The sequence below is a fragment of the Musca autumnalis genome, unplaced genomic scaffold (genome assembly GCF_047663935.1).
Source record: "Musca autumnalis isolate F117 unplaced genomic scaffold, ASM4766393v1 scaffold_5, whole genome shotgun sequence".
Lineage (NCBI taxonomy): Eukaryota > Metazoa > Arthropoda > Insecta > Diptera > Muscidae > Musca > Musca autumnalis.
The window spans coordinates 51431650-51453594 of NW_027412088.1; the positions used below are offsets into that span (position 1 = coordinate 51431650).

A 21945-nucleotide genomic window follows, 5' to 3' on the forward strand; every position below is an offset into this window, starting at 1 on the left:
TCCAACCGTCCAGCAACCACAAAATATTTTGTTGTTGCCTGATGACTGACAAAAGTGAACGGCCACACTGGCAAGCAACCGATTATTTAAGCAAAACTGACAGTCAAAACTGATCGTGTGTACCCCGCTTTAGAGCATAGCCGACCAAGAAGAGGGCACACAAATTTCTCAATATTTGCAACTTTTGACAGTGTGTTAGTAACGTTGTATGCACGCATGCTGCAAAACAAAAACAAATCAAAACATTTGTGTGCTCTTTCGTTACGTTCGGGTCGTGTGTGTGTGAATTGCCGAAAAACTTCGTAACTTTAACAATATCAAAGCACGACATTGCTTTAGAGGCACCTGGCGGAAAAAGTCGGAATTCTCCCCACATATAGCCCATTCTATTCTGATTCCAACGATGTATAATTTTTGACCCGGAAATGTATACTTCCCGCGATATAGGCCTCGAAAGTTCCGGAAAATCTCGGGAACGGGAACAACGTTTTCTCCTAAATTTTCAATTTTTTCTCTAAATTGCCGGCCTTCGGCCGGTGATTTAAGACTTTCTCCTATGGACAGGTGCAAATCTCGGGAACGGGAACAAAATTTTCTCCTAAATTTTCAATTTTTTTCTCTAAATAGTCGGCCTTCGGACAGATGCAAATTTCGGAAACAAAAGTTACACTTAACCCAGTGGTTTTGGATTTAAAATGTCAATTTCATAGCGCAAACGTCAAATAAAACCTCTCAAAGTGGGTTAACCCGACAAAAAACTGTAGTGCAACCGCACTATTAATCTTTTAATAAAAGGAACGAGAAATATCTATGTCCCGGTCCACACTAGAGTGATTTCATTGAAAAAATTGCATGAAATTATGCGTCTCTAGATCGACTTCCATAGCAGAGTAAAATCATAAAATTGCTGTAGTGGGGAATTCGATTTAAGAACGCCTAATTTCATGAAATTTTTTAATGAAATTCACGCTAGTGTGGACCGGGACTATGGGATCGCAGTGTTTGAAATGACGTTTGCTCTAGAGCTTTTTGTCGGGTTAAACTAGGTTTAGACTATGCAATTCAACGATGATTAAGGGCATTATCTCGATTTATTTGACATATATTGTATGCAAATGACAACTTAAATCGACTGGACTTGCTATACCAAGCATAAATGGGATATTAACCTACTTTATGAGGATTTATTTGACGTTTGTGCTATGGAATTGACATTTGAAACCGTGGGTTTGTTAAATCCGGTTATAAAGGGTGTTTTTTAAGCTCGATAGAACTTGAAATTGTAAAAAATAACACAAAAAATTAAATTGTAATCAAAATTTTTTTTTATTCGAAAGATCAATACGTGACATTAACATTTGGAAATGATTTCGGGCATATGGGCACCGCGGCTGTTCTTGACGAAGTGCATTCTGGACGTCCAATTTTTGGCCACTTTTTCGAGCACTGCTGGCCGTATGTCACGAATAACACGAACAATGCTGGCCTCCAAGGCATCAATTTTTGCTGGTTTATCAGCATAAACCAGTGACTTCACGTAGCCCCACAGGAAATAATCGAGAGGTGTCAAATCGCACGACCTTGGAGGCCAATTGACAGGTCCACTTCTCGAAATCAACTTATCGCCAAATTTTGATTTCAATAAGTCGATGGTTGCGTTCGCCATATGGCACGTAGCGCCATCCTGTTGAAACCACATCTCCTCCGGATCAATGTCATCCATATTTTCAAACAAAAAATCATTGATCATGGTGCGGTAACGATCTCCATTGACCGTAACGCGAGCTCCGGCCTCATTTTTGAAGAAATAAGACCGCACCATACGGTGCATTTTTCTGGATGTAATGGAGTCTGTAGGGTCTCTTGTGGATTGGTCTCACTCCATATGCGGCAATTTTGCTTATTAACAAACCCGTTAAGCCAAAAATGCGCCTCATCGCTGAACACAATTTTGCGATAAAACAAATGACGAAGTCGTCTATAAGTTGCGCGAATCGACGACTGATTTTTAAAGTAAATTTGGATAATTTCGTAGCGTTGTTCAAGCGTGAGTCTATTCATGATGATTTGTCAGAGTATACTGAAACAAATAAAAAAAAAAGTTTCATCAAAATTTAATTTTTTGTGTTCCCTTTTACAACTTAAAAAAAAACACCCTTTATATAAACGTACTATTAAACAGCTGTTCAAGGAGATTTCATAGTAAACACCCATACATTGACGGCGTCATATATTTTTGTTTACATTTTTTTGAAGATGTGTTTAGGGATGCCTTGCCGACGAAAACTCAAGCCGTCACCAGTATGGAGAATATTAAAGCTCTGTTCCTTTACGTGCAAGAATCTTCAAGTTTTACCACTTTTTACTCGAAAAGCGTTCCTTTACTTCATACACCATACAATCCATATGGGAACAGTTTACAACTTTTGCTACTTTTGCCGGTTTTACCACTTTCAAAAGTAAAGGAACAGACCATAAATAACCAAAGCAATGCAAAATCCACATTTGAATCCCGTTGTCACTTTTGTTCTCCTTAGTTTATATTTTCAAAAGCAAGATAGAGGCTAAAAGGTTCTTATATGTATTTCTTTTTAATTTGAATTGATCAACTGCCAATGTATTGTCCCTTCACCTTATTTCTTCCAAATATCTGTCATGCGAGCCTTATAGTATTTCTGATATGGCAACCCTACGTTTTGTATTTTCGCGCCAAATGAACAGTTTGCTTGCAAACCAAAGGAAATTGAATAAATTTAAAAAAAGAAATGGATAACAAAACCGAAAAATTACGCAAGAAAAATATTCGTGATCAATTGAAACGGATGAAACCCGGAGAATGTCAGAAGTATGTGCGCTTGGTAATTGATTGTCACATTATGTCTGCTCCATATGGCCGTGAGTTAATAGCTGAGTTGAACAATGCTATGGGAGCTGGAGATCTGAAGTATGAAATACGAAATCTGCCACTCAAGGAAACCATAATATGGGAGCGAAGTGTGGGCCAATTAACTTTGGCATTTGAGCAGTCGAATGCTTTGTCCGAAGAGTGGCAACGAGAAAAACAAGTCATAAAACTACTTTCCCAAGAAGAATTGCAACAATTGATAAAATACCAAAATCTTGGACAAATAGCTGAGAATTTAACAACCCGATATGCTAATATCCAATTTATTGTTGCATATTTAGGCCGTCCTGATCAAAAACATTCCACATCTGAAACCAATGCTTTGCTGGAACTTCAGGTGATGCATCAATTGCATGTTCTGGAAATTGCCAATTATGCTAAAGGTTTGGTTGGTGAGTTGAAACGTTTAAATAAGGCCATTGCTGAGGCTCCGTACAAACAACAAAAATCCGAAACAATGGAAAGTTTTAAGAAATTCCTGGCTAATGATAAGAAACAATGTGTTCGAGTCGAGGGTACCAATGGGTTTGGTCGTTTGTGGCAACAACATTTAAATCGTTTGCCATTGGTCACTCTGGAAGTGGCTGAGACCATCATAGAACGTTATCCATGTCCCAAGCAATTGATGGCCGATTTGAAAAATAATCCTGACGCTGTTAAAGAAATTGGTGATTTGAAAATAAAACGTTCCGGTCCGAAGGCATTGCAGACAGATCGTCGTATTGGTAATGTTTTGGCCTTTAAATTGTATATGCTTTATAATTCTACGGATCCAAATACATTAATTTAATTAAAATACATCGATTTTTTTTTAAAGAATTCCAAGGCGTGGGGTTTTTGTTAGAGACCAATGTAACTATCACGGTAATGGGATTTAACTTGGAGAACATTAATAATGTGATTTTTTTTTTCATTTAAATTTGGTAGAATTATTTATAACCCCGTATCATAAGAATTTTCAAGGCAATTGGTATAGAATGGTAATGGAAGTTTACGGATAATCGAGGTTTGACTGTATTAAAAAGGCGCAAGTTCTTCCTGAGAAGTCAAACCTTATCTCTTTCACAGGAATGTCAAACGAAGTCTTGGCTTTGAACTCCCTTTTCCTTATTGATCTGCCGGTCTTAAAAACTACTTCTTCAATCTCAACATTTCTTTTGAACAATTGAAACACATAGCTATATTGAATTTACTCTAATTTTTATTTTCACTTGTTGTATTTATTATTATTGATATAATTTTAGAATTCTAATTAGTTGTTATATGTATATGCATCAATAAAATTGATGATTGTGGCTATGTTTAGAGAGAGGCGATATTCGTGATTAAAGATCCATGTTTTGATATTATGGTTCTAATGGTTTACATTTCGTCTTGAATTCTTAATCGATATTTACTATTTTTGGCTTTTGTTTTCGCTACATATGTATGTATATGTGTTTAGGATTATGATTTATAATTAAATGTCGATGGATATTTTTTGTTATATATATTTTTTTATTGTTCGTTCTTGGGAAACAACTATAAATGTTTTTGTTCAATTTTAATACAATTTAATCCAAAATGTATCACAAATTGGGAGAATTCTTTGGGAAAAGGTTACAATAAAAACCTATCATTGCTGATAATTTAAAAATTCAGTTTGTATGGGCATTTGAAATGACCATACATACTGTTATTACCCAGCAAACCAAATGTCGGATGTCCGACACGTCTGAACAATTTCGGAAGCAACGTCGTTCAGATTTCGTTCCGATTTCTAAACGATTTTTCGGAGCGGAAATTGTTCAGATTTTGTACCGATTTCGTTCCGATTTCGGCACGAATGTCGGAAAGAAATTTCCTATCCGAATTTCCCAAGGATTTTATTCAGATTTCGTTACGAAATCGGATCGAAATCGATACGATGTCGCTCCGACATTTCGTTCCGAAATTATGTCAACCACTTCATACAACTTTCGTTAAGATATCGTTACGATTTCGGATCAGACATCGGACGTATCGTCCGAATTTTGTTCCGATTTCGTTAAGATATCGGTACGATTGGTTTGCTGGGTAGTTACTTTCTATAAATCTTGTTTCTAAACATATTAGAAATTTTAAAATTTAAAAAATAATTTACTGAACGAACATGTGATTTGTTTTACTACTTAAGCTAGAAGAGTAAGGATGAAGCAAACAAAACAATAAGATTTTTTTACAAAAGTTTTAAACATAAAGAAGAAGGATAGAAATGACCTAAGTCGGCTAATGCCGACAAAATTTAATATCCTACACCACATTCATGAAATCTTGTGTCTAGAGAAATTGGCTAAAGTTCTAAAATGTATAAAGCTTGGTATAAAGAAAACAAAAAAAAAAAACTCTTAAAAAATAAAAAATGGTAAAATGTCAAAATTTGCAGATCTTTGCAGGTCTGGGAATAGGCCTGAAAGGTTAGGAAGCTCTTTGGCAAACACATACAAAGCGCGGCAACAAGTTCGGATTATAATTTCGCCATTCTATGGCATACAGCACCCCGGAAGATGTTAAAAGTTTTGAACTCAAAGGCCTTGAGAGTGGTGTAAATGCTGTTGATTGTCTTTAAAGGAAAATTTGAGAATGGATATTGGCAACTGCTGCTGCCGATTCCACAATAAAACTTTGGTCAATTCATACAGATGTCGGAACTTTGCAAGAATGCAAATAATCTATTCAACTAAATACATACTGGCAAGGACTTTCCTTACTACCAAAGTCCGAACAAATTTTATTGGATTTCTCTGCTAATGATAAGTCTGCGGTTGCTCTAAATCCCAACCATTAAAAATAAAGTAAGGGGTCATGAATATCGTGTAAAGGGATGATTTACTTTTGGCCAGTTCACGAGCAGAGCAAGAAAACAGCCACAAGGTGGATATTTTCAATCTTTTGTACTACTGGAGAGAGATACGAGTAGAGGAGAAAATTGTACAAGTCTCTTCCAATTCATGGTATGCCATATGCTTGGAATATGTTATATATGGCCATGACAATTGGGTATATGGAGTACATTGGCACAAGTCACCAAACAATACGCTAAGCTCGCTCTCTGCTTCTATTGATAAAACGCTTATACTTTGGCAACCCTCAGACGAAAGTGGCATTTGGATGGAGAGGGTGCGTTTGGGTGAAGTTGGTGGCAGCTCGCTTGGATTCTTTGGCGGTAAATTCCGTAGTGATGGAAAAGCCATATTAGGTCACAGCTATCAGGGTGGTTTCCATGTGTGGCAACAAAGTCAAGAGAATGAAACGAATTGGGTGGCACAAGTTGTTGGTGGCCATTTTGGAGAATTTATCGATCTTGCCTGGGAACCTCGGGGAGAATATTTAATGTCAATTTCCACCGACCAAATAACACGTATACCTACACTATGGCGTTCAACATTGGGTCTTACAGCTTGATTCGACTTCCAAAAAAGCAAAATTAGCATAGCCGAAATCTTCACACAATTTCGTAAGAATCTGCAGGAATATATGTGTGGAATTGTGTGCGCCTTGCATTAGGAACATTTTCCCCCAATTTCCTTTTCCACTGAATATTTCTGAACGATACTAGATGAGCCCCCATACTACATTCTTTGTCGTCCAAATTTATCTTTACTGAAAACAACGTATGTATCTTATTTTGAACAGATTGCTATTTTTCTCCGTATGATAACTACGTTTTCGGACTTATACCAGGAAAACTGGTTCCGGAAACCCGTATGTTTTCAAGAGCGTGAATTAATGACTGAAAGTTGTAAGTTCTCAAATTCCCTGTGGTGTAGAATATTTTACACAGGTGACTTTTGTATACTGTGGACACTTATAAATGTAGAATTGCAGATTTTTTGTTGTATTTTTTTTACAATGTAGCCAATATTCGCGTAAAACCCAGACACGCTGAGACCACAGTTTGCCCCACACCCCATACCATTGCATATATCGGTGACATGGGTAGGCTAGAGGCACGATGTACAAATGCTATAACCGCACTACTTATAATACCACTCATTGCTGGCGATAGGAAGCCCATAACTAAAATTAATATCGAAAAGAAACGTCCAAATTTATGTTTGCGCAGCGTTACAAAGGCTACTAGGGCGGCACATGTGTGTATAAATATTGATGAAAATAGAGCCCAGAGGAAAATGTGATACCACATTTCACGGAAATTATCGAGACGGCTCTGTGATCGCAGTCCCATAACATCGGCAATTGTGTCCAATTCATCATCGTCAATGGCCGACATGACAAATGCCGAGAATCTGCTGCTGCCGCCGCCGCCAACACTGGAGTAGTGTCCAGCCTCACCGGAAGTAAAAAATAATGACAACAGTTTGGCGCTTAGAGATGTGGACGATGACAGGGATAAAGTAAGTGAAGCAGCAGCAAGTATACGGAGTACAGATGGCTTTAACAATTGTCGTATAATTGTGATGCTGTTCCCTGATGGTTATTCAAATAGTTAATGTGTAGTGTTTTTGTTTTCTTTTAGAATATCACAATAGCTAGTAGATGCAGCGTAATATTGTTGCCTATGACTGATTCTCCAATGTGCCTTTCGTCTCTAATCAAATATTTCTTACTTGCACCCGTCTTGTAGTGCTATCTTGTCGCAATGAGGCCGTTATTGTTTTCGACTTCTTAATTTGATAAGACCACAGTTGATATTTTGCCTTATTATGATGAGCTGTTGTTGTTGTATAGAGTAACTTTTTTGCATTATTACAACTAATATTGGACCTAAAAGAGGATGGGAAATAATGAATAGAAAGAATGGTTAATTATTCTATTCAATATTCATACCTAAATGCCAACCAATTTTATATGGTCTTTCGTCCTTTGTAGAAACGGGCCTTGATATTTATTTGTCATAGCCCCTCGTAGAAATATTAATTTCCTCCTAAATAAATATTTTGATTGACTAATTTGTTATTATTGCTTTTTAGTTGTTGTTTGTTAGCTATTGATTTACTATTTTGCTTTTATTATAATTTGACACTTTATTTCTGTGTGTTTTTTCGTTTGATGGGTTATTCGTTTCGCGTTTCTTTTGTTAATTTTTTACTTTCGTTTCACCAGCTAATTTTAATTTCTATTTTCTATTGATAGTTGTTTTATTTTTCCTTATTTTCCTGGAGAATTCGTTCCGTTCAATGAAACGTTTCAATAAAATGATCTGTAAGAACTATTTCCCTAGCATCTAGTTCATTTATTCACTATGATAAATCGGTTCATTCTATTATGTTCGCTTTACACTTGCATTTAAAAAAGTATTTAATTTAAATATGTAATTTACATATACATACATACATATTTACATACAATTTATAGCTGTGTCTTTTTACGTGATAATTAGTAATAATTATTACTAATGTTGCAAATTTTGACAGTTGTATAAAGGAAAAGTTGCTGAAAAAAATGTTTCAGCAACATTTAGTAAGTAAAAAGACACACATTATAGCTCTGTTCCATGGTATAAGTAAAGAGGTAGATTTAAATCGAAAAACTCGTACAAAATGCAACTCTGTAGATATTCTTATTGTGTCAAAATAGTCTTAGATGACATATGTGTGACATATGCTTGGTTTACATTTACGAAATCCACTCGATTTCAACTGTCAATTCCATAGCTCAAACGTCAAATGAAATCTCATCTGAAATCCATTGGATTTCATTTGACATTTAACCAATGGAATTGACAGTTGAAATCGAGTGGACTTCGTAAATGTAAACCAAGCATTATGTACATCAAAATTGTTTTTATTTTTGTTTTGTGACTTATTTTCTTCCAAGAAATAATTGTTGGTTTTTATGGAAAAAAACATCTTTAAGGGAAAAATAGATTATTTGTATCGTGTATGTTCGTGTGTCATACTCAATGTTATATTTGGATATGCCCATCAACATAACAATGATGAATAACTAACAGAATCGACCAGTGCAGACCAAAAACTCGATACCTCAACGCTTCCATTCTAAAGAAAGAAAAAAGGCATGGATAGAACAGGAAACCAATCATATCAAAGGGATTATGAAGAATAATACAGAACCATATGCAGTGGAGAAAATCGTTCATGTTGCCGTAGCAAAAAGTATTAGAGAAATTATGGAACAAACTAATCCACATTCCAAAACCATATCGCGCGGAAAAGGTTGTGAAAAGAAGATTCCGTATGCCGTGGAAAAGGTTGTTAAAGGGCTGTTTACACCATCTATCAATGTCATATGAGCTGCCATTTCTTTCACCCATTCGACATTCTCTATGTTTGTCAAAATTGGCGTCATCCATACAACTTTCAATTTGTGCGTTCATACCTGCACGTGTTATTTTCGTATGACATAACCTAAAAATATAAAAACAGCTGTTTTTGTCATTATTTACATTTATTGTTGAGTTGCAATTTTGCGCAAATTTTAATTTTGGTTGAAGAAAACTGAAATGGTAGAATTGGTGTTTGGAGTAGAGTAGAGTAGAGGCATTCATGTTTTTGCCACCAAACAATCATTTCAAAGACTGCTTCTTTCGACCAATCAATCTGAAAGTAACATTATAAACGCCATTTATTTACTTCACTGAATATTTAAATATACATACCTTTCCATTTTCTTTTTTAAAAGATTTTGTTTTTCATTTTTTGTTTGAGAATGTCAGAAAACAGCTGATAAATTTATGTTTACATACGATAATGCCGTATCAAATAGAGCGCTCCCTAAATGAAAAATTTACATATGAGTTGCCAAATCATTTTGATAGATGAAAATTTTCATAGTGGTTACACTATGTGTACAACATTCGCAGGTAGAAAATTTGGCATCTCATACGACATTGATAGATGGTGTAAACAACCCTTAACCAGTCGAAAAAAACGATGGAGAAATTGATAAATTTTGCTTAGAACTTATGTCGTAAAACTCATTCCAGATGAAGTTAATGTTGCATTTCACTTCCCGGCTACGTATAGAGTTATGGCGGAGAAAAAAGTTCCCATCTACTTACACTCTAACCCCCATTATTATAAGTATTCTTTTGTTATAGTTTGGATTTACCGAACAGAATTATAGCGTTCCGGTTAAGTTAAAGTTAAAAGTGATGATTGAATTTCAAGGGGGAGTTTTTTGGAATTAGCTTTCAATGTAAAAATTATATTTTTAATGCCTCCAAATTGGTTTATTTTGCGTTTTTAAATCCATCAGATAGTAAAAGAACACATGTAATAATGGCCCTAAGTCTGTGTTTAGACACACAATTTTCTCGGGAAAGTAAATTCAGTTTTAGGCAATAGGGGGTTGGAAAGAGTATTGAGGAGCTCTTTCCTCTCCGCTCTCTCCCAAAAAACTCAATTTACTTTCCCGAGAAATTTGTGTGTCTAAACACAGACTAATACCCCGGTTACACTATTGAAGGTTAACCCACTGGGTTTAATAGATCCAGTGGGTTAATCTTTGCTGGTTACACTTAGCTTTTCGAGGATATAAACTGATGTTTGTTTACGTATACATACAAAATAACTAATAAAGTAGTGTTTTACACTTTTGCAATTTCTCGTATAAGATATCGTCCCCTCTTTGCTCATATTGGTATATCTTACACACAGGGATACATTTTTGTATCATGGTATCAAGCATACTTTTTGTTAAAAATGTGTCTAATGTAAACAAATAAATAATTTAATGATTTTCAAATAACTTTAGATTTATTAACTCCATAAAATCTCATGCAACCAATCGTAAACGTGTAAAACACGACAAACTCTGTTGCAAAAACAGTTGCAACTTTTGGTACTTTTTAAGTAGAGTTGGATTTTTTTGCACAAATACCGAATACAACACTGTATTTTTGGTGGATTTGTGCCGGATTTAAAATAAACCCAGTCGTGAGAGGATTTAATTTTTGTATGGCAAATCTGGTCAGATTTGACCAGATTAAGCAATAAATCCTCATAAAGTTGGTTAACCCGGCAAAAAACTGTAGTGTAACCGCACTATAAGAAACAATGAAAAAATAAACATTCAAAAGCTCTGTTCCAGAACTAAAAAGTTTTTACAATTTTTACCACTTTTACACATTTTGCGTTCCCGTACACAAAATTTATATGGAAATCTTTTACGACTTTTACAACTTTTACGACTTTTACCACTTTATAAAGTACGGGAAGAGGCCAAAAGTATTCTGAGTAATATAAGAACGAACAGCGATGATAATTTTGTTGCATACGAACACAGCAACATTGCCTGTCTGTCCCTCAAACCGTAAGCTGAGAAACAGAGTCCTAAGAAATACAAAAAACAAGGCAAACGATTCTATCTAAACTGATGCGTCAACATTAAAAATAATACCCATACCCGCAGAACAACAAAATCGACACCAACAACAGCAAAACATGAATGTCTAAACATTAAAGTATCAATACCTCCAGACAAAAAACAAATTTCACGTAAATGTTTAAGACACTCCTGAAACAAAACACCTCATCATTCACCATCAAAGCTGCTTATTGACAGAAAGCAACAATTGAATAAACTGGCAGTCCAGGGCAATTCCCGGATCATGTATACCATGAATATTCCTTGATAAAATGTCTTGCCCCTTCAAAGACCCGTATATTCGAATGATATGAGGAATATACTGTATACATGGTTTTTGAACGCTTCAACATCGTCTTCTGGCGACGAAAACCATTGAGTTCTCGGGAATAAAAATAAGTCGTTGGGTGACAAGTAAGGGATGTACGATGTACAATACGAAGTTGGTTTGAATCGATGTGTGAGAGATTTGGCATGATGCACAATGTTTAGCCTTCTCCTGTTCGTTTTTCGAATTCCTCCCAAGGCTTTAGGCAAACAAATTGTGGTGTTCCACCCAGAATTGCTCAAGCGGAATAGTCGCTACATGGCCAGTGTTGTCGAAGAAACATACGACCATTTGCTACGAGCGATGATTTGTCACCTGTGAAGACTATATAAACGTCTGAAGCACCGCGATCGTTCGTTTTTGAGCTAGCGTCGGCGACGATTAAATTATTTAAAGCAGTTTTTCGCAGTGCAATATCGTGTGCTTCAACGCCATGCACTCTTGGCGGGGTAATCCACATTGAAGGTTGTGAAAAGTTATCGGACAAAAATGTTTAATTCAACCATTAAATATTTTAAATTTGAACCTATATCGACAAATTTTTTAGATAAGTTTTTTGACAACTATGGACAAATTATAGCTAATAACAATGTTCAAACATACAAACGTTTATGTACTATTTTATAATGTTTTTATTATAATTATAAGATCATAAGAATAAATTAAATTATAACAGATGTTTAATGTATTTAAACATGTTCATGTACAAATAAATATACATATTTTAAATGCAAAGATTTCCTAATTATTGTTTAATTTTTGACATTTTTTGGGCACATATTTTTTTGTTTATTTTTTCTTTTTGTAATTGCGTATTAGGATGCCTAATACGGAAATAAATTCGGCATTTTAAAAAGTAAGTAAGTAAGTTTTTATAGAAAATCCCTTGACGGTCTCTTGAGGGACCCTTTGGAAAGCTGATCCACCCAAGTAAATGAGTTTTCTTGACTTACGTACTCTTCAAGATTAAGATTGCGAATAACATATCCCTCTACGTTTTCCAGGTCATCATCCGTAAGAGTATTTCCGTCTTCTTCCTCTTTGTATTTTTCATGTGCTTTTGTTTGAATAGCGCAGGGGACTGAGTGCAATTAAGCCACTGCGTGGAATCAATCTGCACATTTCCAGTGCCATCTAGAACTTCTGTGTCCCTAGCTACAAAGGAAAGCGAAAATACATAAGTCATTGTTATAGTACACTTGGGCGACAATGAAACTTATTAAACTTCCAAGACCGAACCTTCGTTGAACAAGGGGACATTACAAATATTAACCCAAAACAAGTGAGCAATAATAATAATACATACATATTATTAGCACCAAATTTAAAACATATTGTATAGTGATACATCTTGCTTAAACTTTTGTGTTTTACAATATTGTTCGCATCGCATTCCGCATGCAACTACTTCTGTTGAACTTACTCTGTTTCCATATGCTCATCTTCCATTCTAAAACGAGGGAATATACATTCAATTATATAGACCAAAAATCTAAATATTGCGCCATTACTCTATTTGAATTTCAATGTCGTCTTGGCCATCCGGATTCCAAAGCTTTACTTGCTTTGAAATATTTTTGTAATAACAAAAGGTATAGCGCTTGGCATCAATGAAGATCTCGTCTTTCGGACAATTATGTCTCTTGGCAAAAAGTGGTCTTCACAAATGCGGTCATATTTTTCTAAATTCTAATCCACAAACCTCTGACCACTTCAACTTTCTTTTGAAGTCACTTCGTATTTTAAAAAAATGCCCGGTTTGGTTAGAAACTATTTTTTTACATAAAACGCAACGTCCCATTTTTCTTTTAATTTCAAATGTAACAAAATATGTCCAAATTATTACGTTTTTTATTAAAATTGAATTTCAAACATTTGTTTGGTTTGATATGACAATTACATTAACGTCATTTCAAACGGAAAAAATATCAACCCTACATTGACATTTTAGGAACAGTGCAAGAAAAAAATTTATTTGAAAGGTAGCTTTGGCCTACCTTTCTTCTTCTACCATGGTTCGACCCATAACTATGAATAAATTACTTATTTCCCCACACAAAATTCTATGAACGAACGACGATTTGGCTACTTTGTTCGATTAGAAATACTCTCTGAACGACGAATAAGTATGTCCCATCCCTAACAAATGAGAGAATTTATCGAAAAAATTAATTATGACATGTATAAATTCAAAATTGAAAAATTTGTTGAAAACACAAAATTTTTTAGAAAGAAGGAAAAATATGAGTGGAAGTTAATGAACTAAACATTTTGTATAGATGCAGAAAGAAGGTGGTTGTGTTTCCTTCCTAATTCCACACACATTTCTTGTCCATTAGTTCAAAATCGCGTAAAAACTCTGAAACAAAAAGGAAACAAATAACTGAAAGTCTGTATACACAAACATTGTTTTGACAGGTCTCTCTTTCTATCTTTAATTTTAAAAGTAGAAACATATAAAAATATATTGAAAATACAAAATTATTCAGAATTTATGGAAAAAATGAATGAAATGTGTGTAGTTAAATATAGAAGATACATTTGAAGAAAAGTCTATTGCTCTTCCTATTCATTTAATGTATATTTTATGTGTTTTCGGTTCAAATTTTCGTGAAAACAAGGAAATAAAAATGAAGGATAAACAACATTTCCTGTTACTGTTAATTACGAATAGTGTCGTGGAAACGGGTTAATTCGTGTACGTCGTTCGACAGGCGAACAACGTAATTGAAACTCTCGTGTGAACATGACATAAGCAAATGCATATATGGTTCGTTCAACTTATTGCCATCGTGTGAATCACCTCCTACTTTCTCTCACAAGATGGCCACACTTACCAGACAACCAATGTGGCAACACTGCATTGGTTTTTAAGCCGGAGAATAGATTTTTCGCGTGCCTGTGAAGGGATTGCAATAGATAGACAATTTCAATATGGAAAAAGATAAAGATTATGCCTCCGATTCTGATGAAAGTGATGAAGATTTCCGTCCAGATGCCGGTGGTGAGTCTGTTAGCGAAGAAGAATCCAATGGACAAGATTCCGTTGAAGAAGACAATGAAACAGCAGCCGATGAATCGAAATCGAAAGCCAAAAATGTAAGAAGTAAAAAATTAACAAAAACAAAAAGTAAAAGGAAAAATGCTAAAAAGGACGACAATTCGGATGACGATGATGATGACGAGTCGGAAAATTATGATACCAATCAAAGTTCTCGGAGATGTACCAGACAAACAGATGGAGATCTGACAAATGGTAAAAAAGTAATTGAAAAAGATACACTGGAATCAGATGAAGAAGACAAATCAAGAACAAGTGCATTGTGGGCAGATTTTTTGAAGGATGTTAATCCTGTTGCTGCAAAAACAACGCAAACCAATGGCTCTACAACAACAGTGGAGAAAGCAAGTTCCTCAAATGCCACTAATAAAGATCAAACAAAATCAAACAACAACAGCAAAGGTGGAGATGATGATAAGTCAAAAGAAACAATTAATACGCCATCAACCAAAGAAGAACCACCGAAGAAAAAGATTACAGTTACAGAAATTTTAGATTTTGCGGGTGAAGAGGTGCGCATACAAAAAGAAGTCGATGCTTCAAGTATTAAGGAAAATAAAGCTGCTGTAACATCAGCCCCTAAAATGCAACCCTTTGGCCGTATAATGCCGGGCGCGGGTATAAAACGGCCAGCAGGCCCCGGAACATCTGGTGGAATTGGTTCGTTACTTAATCAAATTGGCAAGAAAAAGAAATTATCCGTTTTGGAAAAATCACAAATGGATTGGAAGAGTTATAAGACAGAAGAGGGCATTGAAGAAGAGCTGCAGACGTTCAATAAAGGCAAAGATGGGTGAGTACTGGAAACAAAAAATTAGATCTGTTTTTTTTTTGTGTATAAAGTAGAATAAATTGAAGATTTTTAATGTAAAGGAACAGAGCTTACATTAGATCCAAACTAGCCGGTGGGGGACTATAGATTGTTCCCCAACTAATAGACGATCTGTGCAAAACTTTTCACAGAAGATATTCTATTTATAGACCCTTATTGCATGCCTCCAATCTTTTAGAAAGAGACATAAATAACGTTTACGTACGACTTCCCTATTCTTCTGACATTTTTAGCACAGGTTGGCCCTTATTGTCCTATTTTATCTAAGGGAAGCCCATACTTGATATATAGGGCTTCAAAGTTCCGGCTATTGGGGAAATATTGCAATTTGTTTAAGAAAATGTTGGGGTTTAGCTGCGGCCCTGCGATTCCTAAGGCAAGTCCTCCTTCTCCGCTGCTTGTTGTTGTTGTAGCAGTATATGCCGGTTGAAACACTATTTGGTTTCGGGTCAATTCGGTACGAAAAATTCGCTGCCGTAGATTCTTTTTTGTTTTGTTTTGTCCTCCGCTTCTTGTACGATTCTTTCGTAAAAAGTTATAATCATCGCAACAGTACAAGTTACAGGTAAGATTTTTTTCCTGGATCGCGGAGACCATAATGTCCCCCGCCTCATAGAGTCTAAGATTTCGCTAACTTATTGCGGAGACCGTTGCAATTGAATTGCAGGAAAGCTGCATTTCCGGGACTCTGAACAAAAAATGTGTGTAAGATGCTGCATTTATTTCTGTTGGGGATATCACGGGGGTGTCTAGTATTCTGACGACGCTGTTGGAGGCACGCTGGTAGATCATATGGCGCAACAACCATCAACATAACTCCTATCGTCAATCACACGACAAAGGGTACTTTGTACCTGACTGACCCGAAACAAAAAGCGCTTCGGCCTGCGCATGCCAACTTAACATATCAAACATACAACAACAACTACAGAACTCCTATCGCCGTAGTCCTTCATGCGGCAAAGAGCAGTCTCGGAAGTGCACCCATTTCCCACATTCATTACATTTCATCGATGTTGACATAAGTGGGATGCGGATATGGCAAACGGAACAAATCTTCTGTATTCCGGCACTAACCCAAAGAGATCCGAGCAGGAATTTCGGGCATATATTGCCGCCTCCATGATAAAAAGTATACGGACACCAACTCTTAAATGTTGAGGTTTACGGCCGCTGGTCGAAAATTCCTTCGACTCAATCCGGTGCATACATCATTTCTTAGTTATTGTGTTGGCAAACGGGGATTTAATACCTGTAGAAATGCCGGGGAATATAATGTCAAAGTTTATTGTGGCCTTATTCAGTTCCTGGTCGAAGGAAGACATATTCCCACTGTTCATAATTTGAAGATTCTTTGAAGGTTATTTTCTTTGCACGTCACCATGGAAAGGGAAATTTAGAAATAACGTGTCAATACAAACTTGGTGTCTTCCAAGTATGCCATCCAGACTTGGTTTGGTTTGAGGATGCACAGCTGCTGTGATGTCAGTCACTCCACTCGGAGACCCTGAAATAAATAAGAAGGGTGGGGAGGGACAGGGTAGAAATAATTAGACTTTCAGACTTTCTTCTGACACACAATATAAGATGTGACATGCTTCTCAAAATATGCTCTCTGATCGATGTTTATTTAACCTCCTGACGGATCCCTCAGATGCCATCTGTGAAGGCATTCACTACTTCATGCATTTGGACTTTAATTGATACTGAACTCAAAGCACGAAAAAAAATAAAAAAATATATATTTTTTCAAAAGTATTTTACTTTAATTTTTTTCTTTTGTAACTGCATCCCTCCATTTATTTTCTAAATTTATTAATTTGTATATTTATTTCCCTTTTTCCAGGTATTTGGAACGTCAAGATTTCTTGCAACGTACCGATTTAAGACAATTTGAAATTGAAAAAAGTCTACGACAATCTTCGCGTCGTCCTCTCTAAGCTTATTTGATATTTGAAAATCAGGTTGAAATCAACAACAACAAACAGTTCAGGTATAAGCAACTACACTATAGTCCGTAATACATATTTACATAACAACAATATACATATTTAATGATGCATCAAAGAAATTATTAAACAAAAACAATAAAATTAGCATTATTTTCACTACATAATTGTACAACTTATACTTACTATGTATGTATAAAACACATTTACACATATTTTTTTTATTTTTATAAACAACAACAAATTGTATTCCATAATTTTAGTTATGCCACAACAAATCCTTTGAAATAAAAAAATAGAAATATAAAAGTGTTCATTCTTATTTGATTATAAATATACATTATAACGCATTATTATAAATATATAAGTATGATTATATTTTATGAATAAACAATTAAATAAAAGCATAATGAACAATTTTCAATGATTTTTTTCTTGTTTTTGCATGTTAATAGGATACTTTGCAAGACCTTAAATAAGTACGAATAAGACGTCTAAAAACGGTTTTTTGTAAGCTTGTCATAAGCAGGCATGGTCTGTACGACGATTTTTTGGGTATCTACCTGTATGAAAAGGTATAAAAGTAGTATCATGTCATAAACCCAATAATCTTTCTTCAAAAGAACTAATTCATTTATTAGTCTTCCTAGGCATTAATTATGGGCATCCGTTTCATGTACATTCGTCAACAAACTATTGTCGCTCCACAACAAATGTGAAAGCTTTGCTTGCCATTGATAGTACATGATATCATAAACTCACCTTAGGTAGGTAGTGGTTCCTCAATCGTAAGTTGAGGAAGGAAACTCCTCATACCACAAGGGGAGTACTAAGTGCAAGAACATGGAGTTAGAAATAATAGTCCAAATGAATGGCTCGTCGAAATGTCACAAGAAAAAGGGAAATGCTGCGTTAATCATCCATCACAACTCATTTTCCTCAACTTCGATTCAGAATTGCATATATAAAGATGATTGTCAAATATGTATGTGGGTATGTCGTATATGACATAGTTTCTCACGGTCCATCTCGGGTTATAAGATGTGGGAAATTAAACAAAATGTAGAGTGCGTAGTTTGTTTCTTAAGTTTTTTGTTTTGGAGATACAGACTTTCGTTCAGACAGCCAATGAATAAGTTATGCATTGGAACCATCAAACAACACACGGAAACCTTAAATTCTTCTACATCTTTGTTGTAACAATTTGGCTGATACGTCTCACTTGAGTTTCCTGTATTCCACATGATGTGAATATACTTGCTCAAGCGATTGCTGCCAGGAAGGATTCTGCACTGATTTTCTTAAGAATGAGCTTGGAAATGCAATTGTCTAGTTTTTGATAGTTTTATACTTCTTCTGTATTAACCTTTATAACTATATCTCCCGATTTCATAAAATTTGAAAGTCGTACTTTTCATTAAATAATGGTTTGAAGAACTGACCAATTCCTTTGAAAATCAGGTGGCAGAGAGAAATTTTCGAGACATCATCACTGCCAAAGTGATAGCTGTGTCGTGAAATCCCTAGTGACACCAGAGTAAGAGAACTGACATTGGAAGTCCATAGACTAGTCGGCCAACATAAGCAGAACAAGTGCCTAAAGCATCTGAAGTGTTTCAACATAGAAACCGGCAGTAGAAAACTTTGGATAACGGTTAATGCGCTATTTTAGTAGAGTTGGGCAATCTCGTTTAATTGAAAGATCCGGATCACTATCTCGTTCTAAATTGGGCCTATGACCCAGGTCTGAACGGTCATAAAGCTCAGCATTCAGGTTTGGTCTTACATCCGTTAGGAGTTATGGTGATAAAGTAAAACTATTCAGAAATATCAAAAACCCATAACTCGGGAAAGATTTTTCTGACATGTCAAGACCCATATCTCGAGAACGAAGTATGGGGAAATATGAACTTCCCCCGGAAATTTATATACAATAAAATGGTAAAAAGGTGCTTCTAAACGAAACGAAGAGTGGTTTCCGTGTATGTTCGGGGACGACGGTTGGACATACATACTTTTTATTTCTATTTTTATACCTTCCAGCTTTATAATTTGGTATTCAAGTTTTTAGTACTCCTATGATGTTTGGTACAGAAAATCGGTTATATCGGTCCACGTTTTGATTTAACCCCCATAGAACGTACCTCTCGATTTTCGTTATTTTGAAGATTTTAGCCTCATTACCCACAGAAATAACTGAAATTTGGTATTTACCCAGCTAACAATTTTTCCGATTTGTTTCCGAATTAGGAACGAAACTCTGCACAAATTTCCGATTCTTGATGCCGAATTCGAATTCGGAACAAAATTGTATGAAGATGCCCAAGAACTCGGAAAAAATCGGATGTAAAAAAAATCGGAAGGAACATTCGAGTTTCTTTACGAATTCCAAACGAAATCGTTTAAAAACTCGAATGAAAAAATGGGAAATTTTGAGGGAATTTCGATATTCTGCACAATTTCGGGCAAAACTCTAAAGGGACATTCGAAAATGGGCAGAAAATCGGATGACTTTCGGATACTTTTTCAGAATTTCGAAAAAATTCAGATGTTCGATTCGATATTCTCGCGATATATTCGGAAACTAATCAAGCAATGTAATTAAAATTTCCCTTCAGAGTATATGCAGAGTCCTCGGAATTTAATCGGAAAGAAAACGCATCAAAATTTGCCTTCAGAGAATGAGCAGAGCACACGGACATTTGGTATTTACCCAGCTATCAATTTTTCCGATTTGTTTCAGACTTAGGAACGAAACTCTGAACAAATTTCCAATTCCGATGCCGAATTCGAATTCGGAACAAAATTCTGTGAAGGTGCCCACGAATTCGGAAAGTCTTGTCAAAAAAAAAAAAAAAAAAAAATAAAATGAAATAAAAATCGGAAGGAAGATTCGAGTTTCTTTCCGAATTAGGAACGAAACTCTGAACATATTTCCGATTCTGATGCCGAATTCGAATTCAGAATAAAATTGTGTGAAGGTACCCACGAAATCGGAAAGTTTTGTCAAAAAAAAAAAAAAAAAAAAAAAAAAAAAAATCGGAGGGAAGATTCGAGTTTTTTTCCGAATTAGGAACGAAACTCTGAACAAATTTCCAATTCTGATGCCGAATTCGAATTCGGAACAAAATTCTGTGAAGGTGCCCACGAATTCGGAAAGTCTCGTCAAAAAAAAAAAAAAAAAAAAAATCGGAAGGAAGATTCGAGTTTCTTTCCGAATTAGGAACGAAACTCTGAACATATTTCCGATTCTGATGCCGAATTCAGAACAAAATTGTGTGAAGGTACCCACGAATTCGGAAAGTTTTGTCAAAAAAAAAAAAAAAAAAAAAAAAAAAAAAATCGGAAGGAAGATTCGAGTTTCTTTTCGAATTCTAAACGAAATCGTTTAAAAACTCGAATGAAAAATGGGAAATTTTGACTGAATTTTCGATATTCTTCACAATTCGGACAAAACTCTAAAGGAACATTCGAAAATGGGCTGAAAATCGGATTACTTTTGGATACTTTTTCAGAATTTCGAAAAAATGGGATGTTCAATTCGATATTCTCGCGATATATTCGGAAACTAATCGGGAAAAAAATTAATTAAAATTTCCCTTTAGAGTATATGCAGAGTACTCGGATATTAATCGGAAAGAAAACGAATCAAAATTTACCTTCAGAGAATGTGCAGAGAACTCGGAAAATAATCGGAAAAATAGGTTAGGAAATCTCGGAAAAAATCTGATATCAGAGCCATCGGCAAAAATTTTTGGCTGGGTAGTGTTCCTTGGGGGATATAAAAATTTCCAACTAAAATTTGTTGGCCCCGGTATTTTGAAAATTGTGTCCTTAATATCCCACTGAAATGGCTGAAATTTGGTATATAGTCTTCTTTGAAACTGGAGACTATTATTGTCCCTGAAAATTACCTGTATAGGTCCACGGTTTGTTCTAGCCCCCATAGAACTGTAACTCCCGATTTTCAGTATTTTGAAGGTTTTAGCCTCATTATTACAATGAAGTGGGTACAAATTATTAATTAGTTTTTTTCGCGCCTACAACACTTTCCCACAGAAATTTGTCGGTATAGGTCCACGTTTTGATATGGCCCCCATATAACTGTACCTCGCGATTTTCTGTATTTTGAAGGTTTTAGCCACATTATCTTAGCGAAATGTCTGAAATTTTGTATTTAGTCTTCGTTGGAGCCATAAAATTTTCCCCCAGAAATTTGTCAGTATAGGTCCACGTTTTGATTTAGCTCCCATATAAATATACCTCCCGATTTTCGGTATTTTGAAGGTTGTGGCCTTAATATCCCACCGAAATGTCTGAAATTTGGTACTAAGTCTTCTTTGGAACTGCAAAGCTTTCTGCCAAAAATTTGTCAGCACAGGTCCACGTTTTGATATAGTCCCCCATATAACTACACCTCCTGATTTTCGGTATTTTGAAGGTTGTGGCCTTAATATCCCACCGAAATGTCTGAAATTTGGTACTAAGTCTTCTTTGGAACTGCAAAGCTTTCTGCCAGAAATTTGTCAGCACAGGTCCACGTTTTGATATAGTCCTCAT

At 35.5% G+C, this 21945-nt stretch overlaps 3 protein-coding genes across 3 annotated transcripts; 2 read left to right on the top strand and 1 right to left on the bottom strand.

Annotated features, from left to right (window-relative positions):
* Nucleotides 1-2697: 2697 nt before the first annotated feature.
* Nucleotides 2698-3701, top strand: mms4 (Methyl methanesulfonate sensitivity 4). Its single transcript, XM_073989851.1, has one exon. The coding sequence runs from the start codon at nt 2766-2768 to the stop codon at nt 3693-3695; it is 930 nt and encodes a 309-aa protein (XP_073845952.1). The 5' UTR covers nt 2698-2765; the 3' UTR covers nt 3696-3701.
* A 387-nt stretch (nt 3702-4088) lies between these two features.
* Nucleotides 4089-8081, bottom strand: LOC141405473 (transmembrane protein 170B). Its single transcript, XM_073989852.1, has 2 exons — nt 7715-8081; nt 4089-7651 (listed from the first exon to the last, which is right to left on the bottom strand). Exon 2 carries the CDS (start codon nt 7155-7157, stop codon nt 6771-6773), a length of 387 nt encoding a protein of 128 aa, XP_073845953.1. The 5' UTR covers nt 7158-7651; nt 7715-8081; the 3' UTR covers nt 4089-6770.
* Nucleotides 8082-14376: 6295 nt separating this feature from the next.
* Yeti (yeti) lies at nt 14377-17809 on the top strand. The gene is made up of 2 exons (XM_073989251.1): nt 14377-15397; nt 17283-17809. Exons 1-2 carry the CDS (start codon nt 14478-14480, stop codon nt 17374-17376), a joined length of 1014 nt encoding a protein of 337 aa, XP_073845352.1. The 5' UTR covers nt 14377-14477; the 3' UTR covers nt 17377-17809.
* Nucleotides 17810-21945: the final 4136 nt, after the last annotated feature.

What these genes read in the sequence shown, in the direction of transcription:
- Yeti (XM_073989251.1), top strand. Translation starts at nt 14,478, where the DNA reads ATGGAAAAAGATAAAGATTATGCCTCCGATTCTGATGAAAGTGATGAA. An exon ending in TTCAATAAAGGCAAAGATGG is followed by an intron (nt 15,398 to 17,282) that starts GTGAGTACTGGA and finishes CCCTTTTTCCAG; the next exon opens with GTATTTGGAACGTCAAGATT.
- LOC141405473 (XM_073989852.1), bottom strand. Translation starts at nt 7,157, where the DNA reads ATGTCGGCCATTGACGATGATGAATTGGACACAATTGCCGATGTTATG.
- mms4 (XM_073989851.1), top strand. Translation starts at nt 2,766, where the DNA reads ATGGATAACAAAACCGAAAAATTACGCAAGAAAAATATTCGTGATCAA.